Source organism: Abramis brama (genome assembly GCF_963993115.1).
Source record: "Abramis brama genome assembly, chromosome: 14".
Lineage (NCBI taxonomy): Eukaryota > Metazoa > Chordata > Actinopteri > Cypriniformes > Leuciscidae > Abramis > Abramis brama.
In genome coordinates, this window is record NC_139976.1 from 19,088,314 (window position 1) to 19,104,488 (window position 16,175).

The 16,175-nt window shown below is 38.0% G+C and overlaps 2 protein-coding genes across 3 annotated transcripts; both read left to right on the forward strand.

Annotated features, from left to right (window-relative positions):
* Nucleotides 1-836: 836 nt before the first annotated feature.
* On the forward strand, nt 837-4,146 carry LOC311096385 (parvalbumin alpha). 2 transcript variants are annotated; one of them, XM_084135493.1, is made up of 5 exons: nt 837-1,208; nt 2,953-3,020; nt 3,428-3,560; nt 3,668-3,777; nt 3,884-4,146. In XM_084135493.1, exons 2-5 carry the CDS (start codon nt 2,960-2,962, stop codon nt 3,907-3,909), a joined length of 330 nt encoding a protein of 109 aa, XP_083991619.1. In that variant the 5' UTR covers nt 837-1,208; nt 2,953-2,959; the 3' UTR covers nt 3,910-4,146. The 2 variants fall into 2 exon arrangements, with proteins under 2 accessions (XP_083991619.1, XP_083991620.1); XM_084135494.1 differs by having other exon boundaries at nt 1,156-1,320; nt 2,431-3,020.
* A 2,617-nt stretch (nt 4,147-6,763) lies between these two features.
* Nucleotides 6,764-9,351, forward strand: pvalb9 (parvalbumin 9). Its single transcript, XM_084134989.1, has 5 exons — nt 6,764-7,043; nt 7,503-7,570; nt 7,677-7,809; nt 8,405-8,514; nt 9,117-9,351. The coding sequence occupies exons 2-5, from the start codon at nt 7,510-7,512 to the stop codon at nt 9,140-9,142; spliced, it is 330 nt and encodes a 109-aa protein (XP_083991115.1). The 5' UTR covers nt 6,764-7,043; nt 7,503-7,509; the 3' UTR covers nt 9,143-9,351.
* The last annotated feature ends 6,824 nt before the right edge of the window (nt 9,352-16,175 follow it).

Genomic DNA, 16,175 nt, shown 5'->3' on the forward strand with positions numbered 1-16,175 from the left:
ATCCATACGGTAGACGCTTGAGAAATGCGAACCGAAAGCTGAAATCACTGATCAACGATGATCTGTGAGTTTGCATTTACCATACATTTCCAAAGCACATAGTATCGACTGAAAATACTATGATGGTCATCATGGCCACCTCATCCGTCAGTTATGGTGCATTTGTGATTCATGCGCTTCCTATTGACTCCAAAGCTTGTGAGATGATTTGCTATTTACACGACTGTACAGCGAACTTGGTTTAATTCTCTCAGGCAAAATGACCTTCCATGTTCCATCTTGTTATCATGTTATCTTCCATGTATCTTTTCCATGTTGAGTTTTTGTCCAAACCAGCCGCGACTGCACGCAACGATTCTATTTTAGAAACGGTTTCTATTTTTTCTGCGACGTCGCGGCTGGAACAACAAACACAAAGTGTGGCAATGATAATCTAGGTACTGTTTATGTGCTTTATTTAATGTTAAAAGCATGCAATGTGACTTTAAGTATAATTTAGAGCTCCCAGTTGTAACTGTAAAAGCAACAATGGATAATTCACCTCAGATCTTGAAATTAAACAAATGGAAACAAGAACGTTCAAACTGTGATCACACAAGTGTATTCATTGACAAAGACTATTTTAGTAACTCAATAGCCTATGTATTTTAATGTTTAAATGGTGTAATATTTGTGAATTTGATTATGTAGTCTACTTATCCATTTTCTTGCGAGTGCCGTCAAGATTACTCTCTGGTGCTGTGCACTTGCCGCGAGACTCCGCCCACACGCTGTTCTGATTGGCTGTGAGTTTTGATTGATTTTGAGGCATCTCGCAGTCGCGTCGCGTCTAGTGTGGATAGACAAATTATTTGTCGCTGGAATTTTATGACACGGTGTAACTCTTGCCCTTGATTTTCAGAATATCTACTACAGAGGGCTTTCGTCCTCGTATATTATGTTGGCATCGTATATTATTAGCCGGCGCGATATGAAGGACTTATACGTAGCCTACATTTCAAGCATCTTCATTTAAGAGCATATAAATAGAATACCCTGACTACTGGACAAATTTTTCAACCAACTGGCCCCCATGCGGTGTCCATTACATTATGCCTTTTCTCCTATTTCGGTTGAGTAGTAGTATATAAGGTGGAAGCCATGGAGTTGTTGATCACTGCAGGAACCAGTTTCATCTTTGCGAATCCAAACCCTAAAGACAACTAGAGGTGAGTGAGTGTCTTCTCAGGTCACTATATCTTGCAACGAGCAACAACGGCCATACGACTTCGGGCTGATCCGGAGAGGATGGGTTGACTTATTAAATCTCGGCCACATGGAGTGGGAATAATTTTGTCTTGGAGTTTGGACGTTTTTAGATTTATTCTCTTTATTTCTATTTCTCTTTATTAATCGGTTTGATGGGTGAGATTTATAATTTATCATTCTAAGACTATTTCATTTTATTTATCCATGGCACATGCATTTTGTTTAGTTTTTTATATGGAGCCCAATGTTATCCAATGACTTGTTTGCATTATTTAAGTAAATTATTATTATTATTATTATTATTTTCTTTTTTGTTGGGCAATTGATTTTTTGGGAACACTTTACAATAAGGTCTCATATGTTAATGCTTTAACTAACATTAACTAACAGAGAGCAATAACCTTTGTTAACGTTAGTTAATAAAATATCTGTGTTCATGTTAGTTGACAGTGCATTAACTAATGTTAAAGATACAACTTTGGATCTTAAAATGTCTTAGAAAATGTTGAGATTAACATTAACTAAGATTAATAAATGCTGTAGAAGTATTGTTAATAATTTTTTGGTTCATGTTAAGTAATGTTAACTAAATGAAACCTTATTATAAAGTGTTACCATTTTTTAATAAAGAAAGTTGGATAAAGTGTTACCATTTTTTAATAAAGAAAGTTGGCCATAGGAGTATAAAATAAATTTTAAAAGTTAAAGGGTTAGTTCACCCAAAAATGAAAATTCTGTCAGTAATCACTCACCCTCATGTTGTTCCAACCCCGTAATGTTCATCTTCAGAACACAAATTAAGATATTTTTGATGAAATCTGAGAGCTGTCTCACTCCTCCATAGGCTTCTAAGGGATCAAAACTTGCCAGCTCAGAAAAGTTATTAAAGACATCGTTAAAATAGTCCAAGTGACTACAGTGGCTCAACCACAAGTTTATCAAGCGACGAGAATACTTTTTGTGGGCAAAAAACAACAAAAATAACATGAATTCACGTAGTGTAACAGCGCAGCGCTTCTATGTTGTACGTCACCACGTAGGCTCACTATTGGCCGACGCTGGTCATGCGTGTGACGTACAACACAACACAGTTGAGCCACTGTAGTCACATGGACTATTTTAACAATGTCTTTAATAACTTTTCTGGGCCGGCAAGTTTCGATCCCTTAGAAGCCTATGGAGGAGTGAGACAGCTCTCAGATTTCATCAAAAATATCTTAATTTGTGTTCCGAAGATGAACGAAAGCCTTACGTTGGAACAACATGAGGATGACAGAATTTTCATTTTTGGGTGAACTATCCCACACTGGTTCAAACTGAATGTGTATGATTTATGTTGAAGTGTTTGGGACATGGCTTTTAATGGTAAGCTTTTTGTTTTTGTAATCAGGCTCTCAAAGTATATCAAAATTTGAATTTAGATTTATCGGCCAATATATCGGTTATCCTCTTTCAAATGTAAAGAATTATCGATTACTGGTATCGGCCCAAATTTTCATATCGGTGCATCCCTAATCGTAACACACTATAATGTTAAAGACATATGCAATGACTGCCGTTGATCATTTGCCAAGCATATATGAGAGCAAATAGTTTCTGATGACCTGGGTGTCTGGAGTAGGCTTATTATAAGGCTGAAATTATACATATAAAAATTCTAATTAATATATCCAAGTAAAATTAAACCCTCTGCCATTTTTTTAGGCTAATCATGGCATTCGCTGGTATTCTGTCTGATGCTGACGTCACTGCAGCCCTGCAGGCCTGTCAAGGTAACCTGCATGTTTCTAGACCGTCCTATTGACCCACAACCTAAAGCGAGAACATCAATTTCATGTCGTCCCAAACCCACTTGACTTTCTTTTTTTGCGTGGAACAAAAGGCAGAATGTTAGGCACTGAAAGTCTCAGTCACTATTCATTTTCATGAATGGACAAAGACTACGACTGTCATTCTGCCTAACATCCCCTTCTGTGCTCCACGGAAGAAAGTTGTGTGGATTTGAAACAACATGAGGGTGTGTAAATGATGACAGTATTTTCATTTAAAGTTGTAAATATCATTTGTTAGAGCTTGTCATGTTTTTTAAGACCCTTAAATCAAATGTTATTCTAAGTCCTACATGTAGGCCATTTATCTCCACCATCATGCTAAGAAACCTGATTAAATTACCTTCCAGCTGCTGACTCCTTCAACTACAAGAGCTTCTTTGCCAAGGTTGGCCTCTCCGCCAAGACTCCTGATGACATCAAGAAGGCCTTCTACATCATCGACCAGGACAAGAGCGGCTTCATTGAGGAGGATGAGCTCAAGTAAGTCCAGTCTTAAATCACGTTTTCATAATAAACTGACCTGGAGTCTATACTGGTTCAAACCCTGGAACAATGCTTGAGGTTGATTGTTTGTTTGTGCTCTTCAGACTGTTCCTGCAGAACTTCTCCGCTGGCGCCAGAGCGCTCAGTGATGCAGAGACAAAGGCCTTCCTGAAAGCTGGAGATGCTGATGGTGATGGCATGATTGGAGTTGATGGTGAGGAATTTACTCCTTGTTGAATATATAAAAACATAATTGCTAAAATATAATACCAGCCACTCTACATTGTCTTCTGATTATTTGTTTCTGCTTAATTTTACAGAGTTTGCCGCCTTGGTCAAGGCATAAATGGCACCTGACCAACATCTTGCTGACAACCAGTATCGTAGCCTGAGATCGCCACTTTTTTATCTTGGTGGCTGATTTTTATACACAATTCTGACTGTTCACTCCCATGCTGCACTCCGTCAACTGACTGTCAACGCCACAAGGTCTTTTGCATTATAGATATGAACGTTGGTTCTTGGAAAATCTTTGATCCCGTTTTTGGGAAAGGAAAATGAGAAAATAAATACTATTTTTCAATTTTGAGTCTTGCCTTTTTATTGTTTGATTATATTACAATAGAATGCAGCAAGAATTACATCAAAGACTAATTCACCACTGGTTCCCTCGGGATGTTTCCCATAACTTGAGGATACTTGATGTTCTGATGTCATCCCTACAGCGCTCTATTCACTGCCATTGTAGCTTAGCTTAGTGATTATAAGAGGTGCACATCTGCAATGGCTTTGTGGGGATCAGACAAACAAAAGGATGGATTTGTAAATACTATAGAATATAAAGATTTAGCACTGTGTAGCATATTTTAAAGATGGCATGAAACAGAAGTTGCGATAGTCTTTTCTTACCTATGGTGACTTATATCCGAATGGAACAGCTTCGCAAACAAGAAAAAATGTTAGGCGGGACTTGATTTTGTCCATCATGAATTCAGTTGATCATTGGATCATTGTGGTTTGCTATAACTGTTATCTCATGTGAGCAGAGAATTGAAAAGAATTTGATTGAAGATTTAGAGGGCACATGAATAAAAAAAAAAATGTGCACAGATGAAACATTTATAATAAATACTGCTATATTCCTTAAAAAATAAGAATTGTCTATTTTGATTTGGTGACTTTCAAAAGCATGCACTGTGTGAACCAAACTGAGGTCTCATATGGTAGTACAATGTGGCCACCATTAGGTGGTGTCTGGTGCCACATTTTATATTCCTTACACACGCCAGAGCCTCACTACTGTATAAACTTTGTTACTTATTTTAACACCAAATGATCTAAGGCAAAAAGTGTGCAGTTTATTTAGGATTTGTTTTTTAACATTTGTAATTTGATTCATTTTTAATATGTCATTAATGTCAACTGCAGACTCAACAAAACACAGCAGAAGGCATGTTGGCTGTACTGTACCAACAAATTAGAGAATGTAAATGGATAGATCTCTATACCGTAACACTACCAGTCAGTTCAGTGCATTAGAGTGTATTGGTTTGTTGGCTCTGTGGCTCCAATGTCTTGTCTTCCCATTTCCATGTCAGGCCATAGTCACTTTGTAATGGCATTTTTTCCTCACTTTCCAGTAGATTATCTATCCAATTATCATAAAACATCTTTAAGCAAAAAAGCAAGAAGCACTTTTTTATATCTGATGCATTACATTAAAATAGGTATATAGTGTGGTGGATTTTGACACAGATTTTTTTATATGCACACTAACTTAGTTCTCACATAATAAGATTCAGTAAGTTGTCAATTAGCCTATCTTTGCTATACATATACTTTTTACTTTGAATTCTAACTGATTTTCCTGAACAGCAAACGACTCAGAAAATTCTTTGTCTGTAAGATCAATCATTACTCTGGCGGATGTCAGTCAGATTAGTGAGAAAGTAAGAGAAAAGTGTCAAGTTGCATGAGTAGATGATTAGTCTCAGTGTCTACCTAAGTGGATTGGACTCCTGACTACTCATTTAAAGCTTAGACAAAATTAATCTCATTAAATGTAAAGCTACATTTAAGTCGCCAAACGAACCTGGCAATAAATCAAGCCTAAGAATCTGAGTGATGAAACAGCAAAACATCAGCATCAAATACTGTATCTTACAGTATTGTTATTAATTAACTGGTAGCAAAAAGTAGGTGATTATGTTAACTAAATCTTGTGAAACAGATCAAGGGTGATTCACATAACAGAGGTCAAACAGTTCATAAGCTATGCCTGTGCATATGGGTCATTCATAAGGGCGACCTTTTTCATTTTTCACGTAAAAAAAAAAAGAACATTCTGTCAGACAAAAAAAAAAAAAGTATTTAAGTGTAAATAAATCACATTCACCATCTCAGGCTTAATGTGAAAATTGTAAAATATGTTGTTGTGATATTTAACAGCTTAACAGTGGAATGCTGATAATTTATACAAAGATCCAGTGTTCAGTACTTTTATTTTTACAGTACAAAATGATAACAGGGTTGACTATATGAAGTCATCCATTAATGAAAAACCTAACTTACTATAACAAGTGTTCCAGTAGCTCAAAAGTGCTTGCAACACCAAAGTGATGGGTTTGAATCCCAGGGAATGCATGTTTGTATACCACATGATATACAGATATGTCCATTATTCATATATGAATGTAAATGTCTTTACAAAAAATTTCTAACATACAGCAAAAGATGTAAACATTTAATTAACATTGCCATTGTTTACATATTTTAATGTCTTTATACATTTTAGGTCCAGTATAAATATTAAAAACATATATATATATATATATATATATATATATATATATATATATACACAGCATAATAATAATAATAGTAATAATAATGATATATATATATATATATATATATATATATATATATATATATATATATATATATATATATATATATAGCCTAATATAATCTATTTATATATTTAAATTTAATTAATTAAATTATTTCTGTTTATTTGCGTGTGTGTATGTCCAATGAGAATGACACGTAATATGTTTACAGAAAAAGTCACAGCAAAAGTGGGAAAAACATTTAATTGTTTAAGTAATTGTTTAAAGAATTGTTTAATTGTTTTCATTAGAGAAAACAACAGGCACAGTTGTGATAAGAGTAACAGACACAGACACACACACACACACACACACGCACGGAGCGTTTCTTTCCAAGTATGCACTATTAGGGCGAAGTGCAAGTGTGTGCATTCGGTCTGAGGCTCATTTAAATAGTAAAGGATAATTAGTTAGGCAAGAAATTCAAGTAGAGCAGTGCAACACGAATTTGATACACGGACAGGTAACCCAAGCATCTCTCATTGTCCGTCCCATTAGCATATACATATATATATAAGTTGTCAGTGGATGAGAGGCGCTATCACACACAGCCTTACCTCTGGATCAGCGCGAGGAGAAGTCTTCACAGGTCAGATGCTGCTTTCCGCTTACCATCAAATAGCACATAGAAACGGACCATATGTTTATGTTTATTTATATGTTTTTTTATTATATTTTATTATTATTTTTTTACTTATTTCATGTAAAGTTTAAAGTGACATATTTCAGCAAATAGATGAGATTTACAGAAAGTAGACTACAATAAATAGGATATTGTCGTGTAATGGGCATTTAGACAAAATATTTTAGAAAGTGAATGATGATGATTTTAAAATGTTACAAATATTTGCCCTTTATGTTTCTTATGCTCTTATTTCTATCCATTTTGAATAAGTGAATTCTTTCAATTCTGTTTAATTTATGTGTGTGTGTGTGTGTTCATAAACTGTACAATTATATAAATATAATTAAATTAGTAATAAATTCATAAAGAGTATAAAAGAATATAAGAATAATAGGCGAATACTTTTCTCTCTCTCTCCAACAGTTTGAATATGTCACTTACTTCCATCCTCTCGGCTGAAGCCATTGAAAATGCTGTCAAAGACTGCCAAGGTATGGCAAAGATGAACAGAATGCACTGAATAATGTAATAATCATAATAATAAGAACAATAATAAAATAAATTGTTGAGATGATCACATATGCTTTTCTCCAACAGCTCCAGACTCCTTTTGTTATAAAAAGTTCTTCCAACTTTGTGGCCTGAGTCAGAAAAGTCCCCAAGAGGTGAAGGATGTCTTCGGCATCATAGATGAGGATAACAGTGGATTTATTGAGGAGGCTGAGCTCAAGTATGTCATTTTGGCTGGTACTGAATTCATGTGTAAAGCTATGCAAAGCCATAGACAATGTTTTTGCTATTTCATGTTCCTCGAGACAAAGTTTTATTGTTTCAATATGCTCAGTGTGATCAGAGAAAGCACTTTTAATGCTAAAAAATAATATGCTCGCAATAGACATGCATGAAATCCGATGCATAAAGAGAATTACTTTCGTTTAAGCTTTACATTAAATGACCATGTCTTACCTGATAATACCAGAGTTCCATTTAAACTAAGTCCTTTTCTAATGTAATCCATGGAGATGCTGTCATTATGTTTTTTTTCTGTCCCTGCTTTATGTGATTTATCTGCATTATGTAATGACATCAGCAGAACTCGAACTCAGGGCTAGAGGGATGACATTCACAACAGTCCTTTGAGGCTTTCATTTTTAGCTCACATTTTAGCCAGAAAAGGTGAAAGAGATCATATTTAATCATTTGATGAGTTAAGCTCTATGTGACTGCATAAATGCTAGAATGCAGAGCTGCCTGCAGCAGGAGAGTCCGAGTTCAGTGACTACGTGTATCACTTTGTTCTTCTCATAAATGGATTTGTACATCAGGTTCTTTCTACAACGATTTTTCCCGGGGGCACGAACCCTGACAGAAAAGGAGATCAAGAGCCTCCTTACAGCTGCAGATGATGATAGCGACGGCAAGATTGGTGTAGACGGTAATGTTTTCTCATAAGATTGTTTCTTTGATTTAATTTGCTTTATGCATCTACATGTTTTACCATTTTGAACGCACTTTAAAATGATTGAAAAAGAAAAAGTGAGTATTTTATTTTACATTGCATCTGTTTCTGTTATATTATATCCTTTGCTTGACGTCTATTATGTCATTTCTCAGATCATTACCGCGACAGCAAGTGCTAAGATTGAATAACTGTCTTAGATCATGGAAAATTTAGTGCAAAACAATCTAGCACTGCATTGCATAAGAGGATCAAAGATCAGGGTCACCTCCAATTATTATTTCAAGCCTGAGTAGCGGTCATACGCGGTCTGAGACAATACAAAGTCTGAAAGCAGCATTGCAAATTATTTATTTGCATTGCAAATTACTGAGAAAGAGAGTTCAGAGTAAAATATTCTTCTGGTTTTTATTCATTAATTAGTGTTCATATCACCTCTTTAGGTCATGCTGAAACTAGGGACACATGCAGATTTAGTTTGTAATTTCCCTGTTAAATCAGTCTATTATAATATCATTGTCTAATTAAACTAAAGTAATTGTCTAAATCTAAATCCTGATGTTCCTCCTCCTCTACAGAGTTCCAGACTATGGTGTTATCCTGAAAGATGACTGGAGCCCTCAGCTATAAGCACTGCAGCCTCATCTTTCATTTGACTTTTTACACTTGATTTCATTTCAAAAATAAAAATCAGCACATAAAATAAATGTACTTGACTTTTGCATATGTGTGTCTGTTTTGTTGTCCGATTCACCCCAAATGACCAATGACAAACCTGTTCAGGGAAAATAAAATAAAGTCACTAAACTAATGCATCTTGTTTACTGTGTTTTAAATCTGCTTATTTAAGATATACTTATGTTGTGGATTCTGTGATATTCACATACAAGTTAACTTTTCGATACAAGACAACCATCAGCATGTGACTGTGCATGAACTTTTAACTCTGTGAGACATTTATCATGTTAAGCTTTGACCGACAGTTTATTCATCTGTGCACTACGCATAAGCACAAAACAAAGAAAATGCACTTTTACTTTTGTAATATACACAGTGCATCTGAAAAAAGTGAGCTCTGTTACATTAAATAGAGCTTTGCAACCTTATAACTAATTGGTACAAACAACCAGGTAAAGTCATTCTTATAGTCTCCTTGAGTCAGATCATTTCAGAAAGCAAGTTTAGCCTTACACGTTTCAGAATTGCTATTTTGCAATTATATGACAATTATATGCCTACAGTGGTGTATAGAGATTTGGGCCGTGAAAGATTGCTTTTTAAAAATATGAATGATTGTTGTTAGTACAGTATAGGCTACTAACAAGGTTTCAATGTCCTCAGTATAGGTAAAATCCAAAAGAAGGCTTCTTGACTTACTTCAGATTGTTACGCAGTTATGATGTTCTCAGCAAACCTTTGACTTGTAATAAAATAAAACAATAAAACAGAATAAATTAACATCCAATCATTTGTGAACAGAACTCGCAATGTTTCACAAACATCTGGTTCTACTAGCAGTGTGGATGGAGATGGCATAGCATCTTATCTATAAGTTATATCATTTGGTCCAATACAAGATATACATACAATACTATATAGTTCACTCCAAAAGATAAACCTTTAAATCCTAGATGTAACCAAAGCCTTAAAACAAGGGAGTTCAAATGTAAAGCAGACTAAGTAGGCACAAAAGGTACAGACGTTGAGAGCAGGTGTAAGTTTCAGTGAAGAGGGCCTCTCAATACTGAATGACAAGGATATCCCGCTCAGGTTACCGCTTAGCCCATTAGAACAATGGAATTGAAAATGGCGCATCAATCCTGGCTTCTGATTATCCCCTTTCTGCACTGAAGCCAGAGACCAAAATGAACCAGGCAAACATGTGGCTTAATAGCATCAGCTCCACTGAAATAATCCCACTCTGCTTGGCCCAACATGTAAGATTTAACGAACAACTAATGGGAGAGCTTATACAGCAATTATACTACAAAGCTTATCCATATTATTCAGCAAGAGGTCACATGTTTAAATATAACATTTAAAAGCCAATATCTGTAAACACTGGACTGGTGTGTTATACTGAACCAACACGCAAAACTTTTGCTGAGGTACTGTGGGCTCATGTAATTGGGGGTACATTTTAAAAAGAAAACAATATCCTTTCACAGTAAAAGTATGACTATTGGTTTCAGGTTATATATTTAATGTATAACGTAGTGTGTAACATATCTTAGTTAGGCTTAATCGGTAAACACCATTTTGATGTTACAATGGAAAGGATAATAAAGGATACATACCAAACTGTATGCCACGAAACACTCTGATTTCTACACATTGCTACACTTCAAGTACATGTTTTTAATAGTTCTTTTGTCTATTCAGCCATACAGTATGTACAAAATATAAGTCAGTTCAGAGTGCACATGTTGGCACAGGTCACTGAATGTTGATACCAACAACTGATAACCAATCTGAGAGGGAGAGAACGAAGAGTATGTGTAAGGATGAGGACAAGAAAGAGCAAGGTGTGAAGTATTGGCAGGATCCGGCAGGATCCGGCACACCAGAGTGTTTTCCCTTTGCTTGGCAAGAGACAACATTGTCTGTGATGTGGACAAAGTCTTCAGGCCGAACCCATGAAGACGTGATGCTGAAGCAGAATGAATCTCTCACTGACTTTGATTTTGCAGTTGCACAACTTTTTTGAGTGTACTGTAACATGCTTTTCATTTAGAGTTTTCTTTGATCTTTTGCATTTGGACTACTGTATTTTTACAGTATGCAAGTGCTCACAGTTTTTTCCAATTGCTAACACACAATTTTGCAAACTAGGCTGGTTTTATCAAAATACTTAACACAATTCACAAAACCACACACTCAAACTGCAAAATACATAATATAGCCTGCAAAATTAAGCACTGCAATCAAAACTACATATAGCATTTTCAAAATTAAACTTTTGCACGAACTGGCACACACTTCATTCATATTACCATATTTTTGTCTAACCAACGACACACTGTTGGGCATAATGAAAAGCACTCTCATCTTTAGTATGCTTTGCCATAATATTAAAATAGTTCAAATGGTAGAAAATTATTCAGATTGTTCACATGCACAGAAATATTTGCAGATACATGCTTTTGAAACATAGATTTTTTTTTTTCACCAAACAAGTGTCACAGTTGTATTCTGTTTAGTTTGTTTTCATTGGACTTGTCTGCCTGTCATCATGTCACGTGTCTTCTTCACTGTCATTATTAGTTCAGTTGTATCACCTGTCTAGTTCATCATCTACATCACCTGTGTTCTGTTAATCAGTGTTCATCTGTGTTGTATTTAAGTTCCTTCAGTTCAGTCAGTCTTTGTCTGTTATTTGTTGTACTAGTGTGTGTGTATCCTGCCTGTACCTGGTGGAATTGCTATTTAGTAAAAGTTTGTATTGGAGCCTTTTTGCCTTCTTGTCTTCTTCTGCCTGCACCACACCCTGACAGAATAATGGGCCGCCCTAAAATGGACGATAGGGTTAGAATAATCGTCCTGGCTCAGGAGAGCCAAATTATTTTTCTTTTATCCTGGGCTTTTGCAGCCTTGCCGTCTCCAGTGCCCTCGACGACGAGAGCCTGAGGACCTTGTTCCTGATCGGGGCCACTTTCGACCGTCCCATGGATCTCCCAGACACCACGGGACTGAACTGGAGGGCCTCGATCAGGAACACAGCCAGAGCCAGGGATTCCTCACACCATGCCTGAGCCCTTGTCTTCAGCTAAGATGGCTGCCACCTCACCGACTGAGCCCTCATCCAAGATGGCCGCCGCCTCGTCACCTGAGCCCTCAGCCAAGATGGCCGCCGCCTCTCCACTTGAGCCCTCAGCCAAGATGGCTGCTGCGTTGCTGCCTGAGCCCTCAGCCAAGAAGGTCACCGCCTCGCCGCCTGAGCCCTTAGCCAGGATGGCCGCGTTCACGCCCCGTCCAGAGTCTCATCCCGCCGAGACCGCCCGTCCAGTGGCCAGTCCTGCCGAGCCAGAGAATCTTCACATCATGCATGACCAGCCTGATCTTCACGTCGTGCCTGATCTTCACGTCATGCCCGCCGAGCCAGAGACTGTTCACGTCAGTCCTACCAAGCCTTTGCTTCACGTCAGTCCTGCCGAGTCTGAATCTTCTGTCCCCGAGCCTGAATCCGAATCTCCCACCTCCTCCCATCTACCACCTCTCAACCCTTCTTCCACCACTGCCTGTCAGCCCCTCAGCTCCTCCTACCACCTTCAGGGAGGTAGAGTCGCCTGGGGTCTGCCGGCCTACAGCTCCAGCCTGGTCGGTGGATCCCCGGTCTCCACCTCCAACCTCCACAACCAGGACTCCACCTCAGCCCAATGGTCCATTAACGTCCCCTTGGCTCCTACCTCCCTCAGCTCCACCGTGGCCACCATCTGGTCACCAATTCCACCAGGCTCCCTCATCCCCCCGGATCCACCTTGGTCGCTTGTCGACCTTCCCTCACCTCTGGACTGCACTGTCACTGTCATTATTAGTTCAGTTGTATCACCTGTCTAGTTTATCTACATCACCTGTGTTCTGTTAATCAGTGTTCATCTGTGTTGTATTTAAGTTCCTTCAGTTCAGTCAGTCTTTGTCTGTTATTTGTTGTACTAGTGTGTGAGTATCCTGCCTGTACCCGTTGGAATTGCTATTAGTAAAAGTTTGTATTGGAGCCTTTTTGCCTTCTCGTCTTCTGCCTGCACCACACCCTGACAACAAGTCAGTGCAACAAATGCACAGCAGATATATTTATACTAGACTGAACAAAAATATGCTCACAAAAAACAGTAAACTGAAAAAGATTGAGGTGTTTGGCCAGGTGGCACATGTATTGGCCATTTCACGAGTTCACACTTACAAATAAGTCAGATAGAATAAATGCGTATTTGGCATGCTGTCCGAGGAGAGGGCTCCGGGCTCGGTATTCGGCCCAAACCCAGAGTACTCCCCCCTTATTCCTGGCTGTAAAGAAAGAGCCAAGAGTGAGGAGTCGGGGTGGTGGAGGGATGCTGGAAAACTGTCAAGGAATGTTAGGTGAGTTGACAGAGTGGATATATATATATACTTCTTGTCATGCTGATTAGGGTAGACGTAATTGTTTGATGACAAGTAGATTGGATTGATTATCTGAACGTGCTCCTCCTGAACTTTGTTTATAAAACATCAATTAGCTCATGTAGCTTCATTTTGAATGGCAGTGTTTTGAAATGGCAAACATGCAACTTTATGTCAGATTGTTGTGTCTTATGCAGAGAACTGTGTTCAGTGCATTTAAAAAGTGTAAAATGTGTGAAACTGAAAATGTGTTTAGACTTTTGGAGACTTGAGAAGAGGTTTTGCTCTCTGTGTGTCAGTTTAAATAATTGTGCTGTGCATGTCATTTTAGCATGTCAGCAATTGGAAAAAAATTTTATATACAGATATAGGCAAGGCAAGGCAAGGCAAGGCAAGTTTATTTATATAGCACATTTCATACACAATGGTAATTCAAAGTGCTTTACATACTATTAAAAATAATCAGAAGAAATAAGAATATACAAAACAGTTTAAAATAAAGAAACAAGAAAGAACTAAAAATAATTAAAACAGTTTAGAATAAAGAACAGTTTAAAATAAAGAAACGAGAAAGAACTAAAAATAATTAAAACAGTTTAGAATAAAGACTAAAATATACAATAGACAGAGTACATATACAATATACTCACTTTACTAAGTTGCAATTACTATACTTTTTTTTTTTTACTGTATATAGCATGCATTCTTGTCTAAATACTAGATGTAATCAAAGCCTTAAAACAAGGGAGTTTAAATGTAAAGCAGACTAAGTATAGGCACAAAATGTTCAGACATTGAGAGCAGGTGTAAGTTTCAGTGAAGAGGGATATAGTAATTCTTGTCTGTAACTACATGCTCTGGATGCTGTGTTCTCCATTTTTATGTGGTGTCTAATAAATGATCTGTACAATTTATTGGTTGGACAATGAAACTGAAATACTGGCTAATATAATGTTGTAATATAGTGTTGGCCAATCTTAACTGATTTTCCATTCCATCAGTAAGAACAGGGTGTGAAGGTTGCATTAGCAGAGCAATGGCACAGCTGTAAGATATTGCAATCCACACCATATAATTAGAAATATAAGAATTCAAAAGAGGAAAAAATTGTTGGTGTGCGTCTCTGGCTCATCTGTGACCAGGACAGCAAGTCTTTGTGGTGTAGCGAGAGAGCTATGGTATCCAGGGTAATGTCGGTTTACCACCATGTAAGACGAACCATATTCAACAGGAGTAACTGTCATAGCCAACTTTTTGGTATTTTGGAGGAGCAAGCCAATGTAAATGTGTACCTTGAAATGCAATGTAAGTCGCTTGGGATAAAAGCATCTGCCAAAGGCATAAATGTAAATTATAGTAAATTAGTAAATTATAAGTTAGAAAATTTTTCCTCCACCAGCATCACATAGTGAACTGGCCACTTCTCTGGAAGAGGAATGGCTCAAAATCCCTCTCAACAGCATCACTACATCCTAACCCTACCCTAAACCTAACCATCATAGAAAACTTTCTGCATTTTTACATAAAAAAACTAAAACATAATTTTGCATGATTTAAAGCAGGGTTCACCAATCTCGGTCCTGGAGGGCCGCTGTCCCTGCAGAGTTTAGCTCCAACCAGCTCCAACACACCTGTTTGAAAGTTTCTAGTATGCCTAGTGAGACCTTGATTAGCTGGTTCAGGTGTGTTTAATTGGGGTTGGAGCTAAACTCTGCAGGACAGCGGCCCTCCAGGACCGAGATTGGTGAACCCTGATTTAAAGGTTCCTTTTCAGCCAGTCAAGTTTGATGTTACGTCAGAACTGAACTGACAAATTGGGATCTCGCCTGAGAGCCCAGCCACCTTCGAGTGGTAACAGAACAAACCAATGCATATTGGAGAGTGAGATTTGCATTGCAAGTCGCTCCCCCGCTTCCGGGTATATAAGGCAGCGTGCGAATACTCGCATTAAGCCTTCGTTTCAGAGCCGAGCGGACGTTTGTCTTCACTCTGCTCTCAATCATTGTTCAGTGTGTCTACGGAACAAGAGGGAAGCCTGTTTATGTGTTCCAGCGGAGGTCGCGGTTGCTGAGTGTGTGCATGGTTAAGTGCAGCGGCTGTTCACCTGAGCGCTTCAACATCGAAAGAGCAATTTCTCTAAAATAGTAAACACGGGTGTGACGTTGCATCTTTTTAAATATGTCATTCCACCTGTGTGTTTCTGGATGCAGTCGTTTCCTGGCCCCGTCTGATGGCCACAATCTCTGCCTGACGTGTCTGGGCCGGAAGCACGCTGAGGTGGCATTCGTTGATAAATCATGCACCCACTGCGTCAAGATGACCATCGCGATGTTGAGGTCGAGACTGAGATACCTCAAAAGAGGTGGAGTCCCCTCTGTTATGCCCCGATCTTGTTCTTCTGCACAACAGAAGGCCATTTTAAGTTAACACACAGGGTGACCTGAGGATTACGGTGGGAGCTCCCCCGCCGAGTGAATCCCTGTGGCCCTCCCACTCCTCTTTTCCATCGCAGGCTGTGGATCTCATTCAGGGCTCCCGCA

Bases quoted from the DNA above. Each gene is read 5' to 3' on its own strand.
- pvalb9 (XM_084134989.1), top strand. From the start codon at position 7,510: ATGTCACTTACTTCCATCCTCTCGGCTGAAGCCATTGAAAATGCTGTC. The intron at 7,571-7,676 runs GTATGGCAAAGA...TTTCTCCAACAG, and splicing joins TGCTGTCAAAGACTGCCAAG to CTCCAGACTCCTTTTGTTAT. The intron at 8,515-9,116 runs GTAATGTTTTCT...CCTCCTCTACAG, and splicing joins CGGCAAGATTGGTGTAGACG to AGTTCCAGACTATGGTGTTA.
- LOC311096385 (XM_084135493.1), top strand. From the start codon at position 2,960: ATGGCATTCGCTGGTATTCTGTCTGATGCTGACGTCACTGCAGCCCTG. The intron at 3,021-3,427 runs GTAACCTGCATG...ATTACCTTCCAG, and splicing joins AGCCCTGCAGGCCTGTCAAG to CTGCTGACTCCTTCAACTAC. The intron at 3,778-3,883 runs GTGAGGAATTTA...TTAATTTTACAG, and splicing joins TGGCATGATTGGAGTTGATG to AGTTTGCCGCCTTGGTCAAG.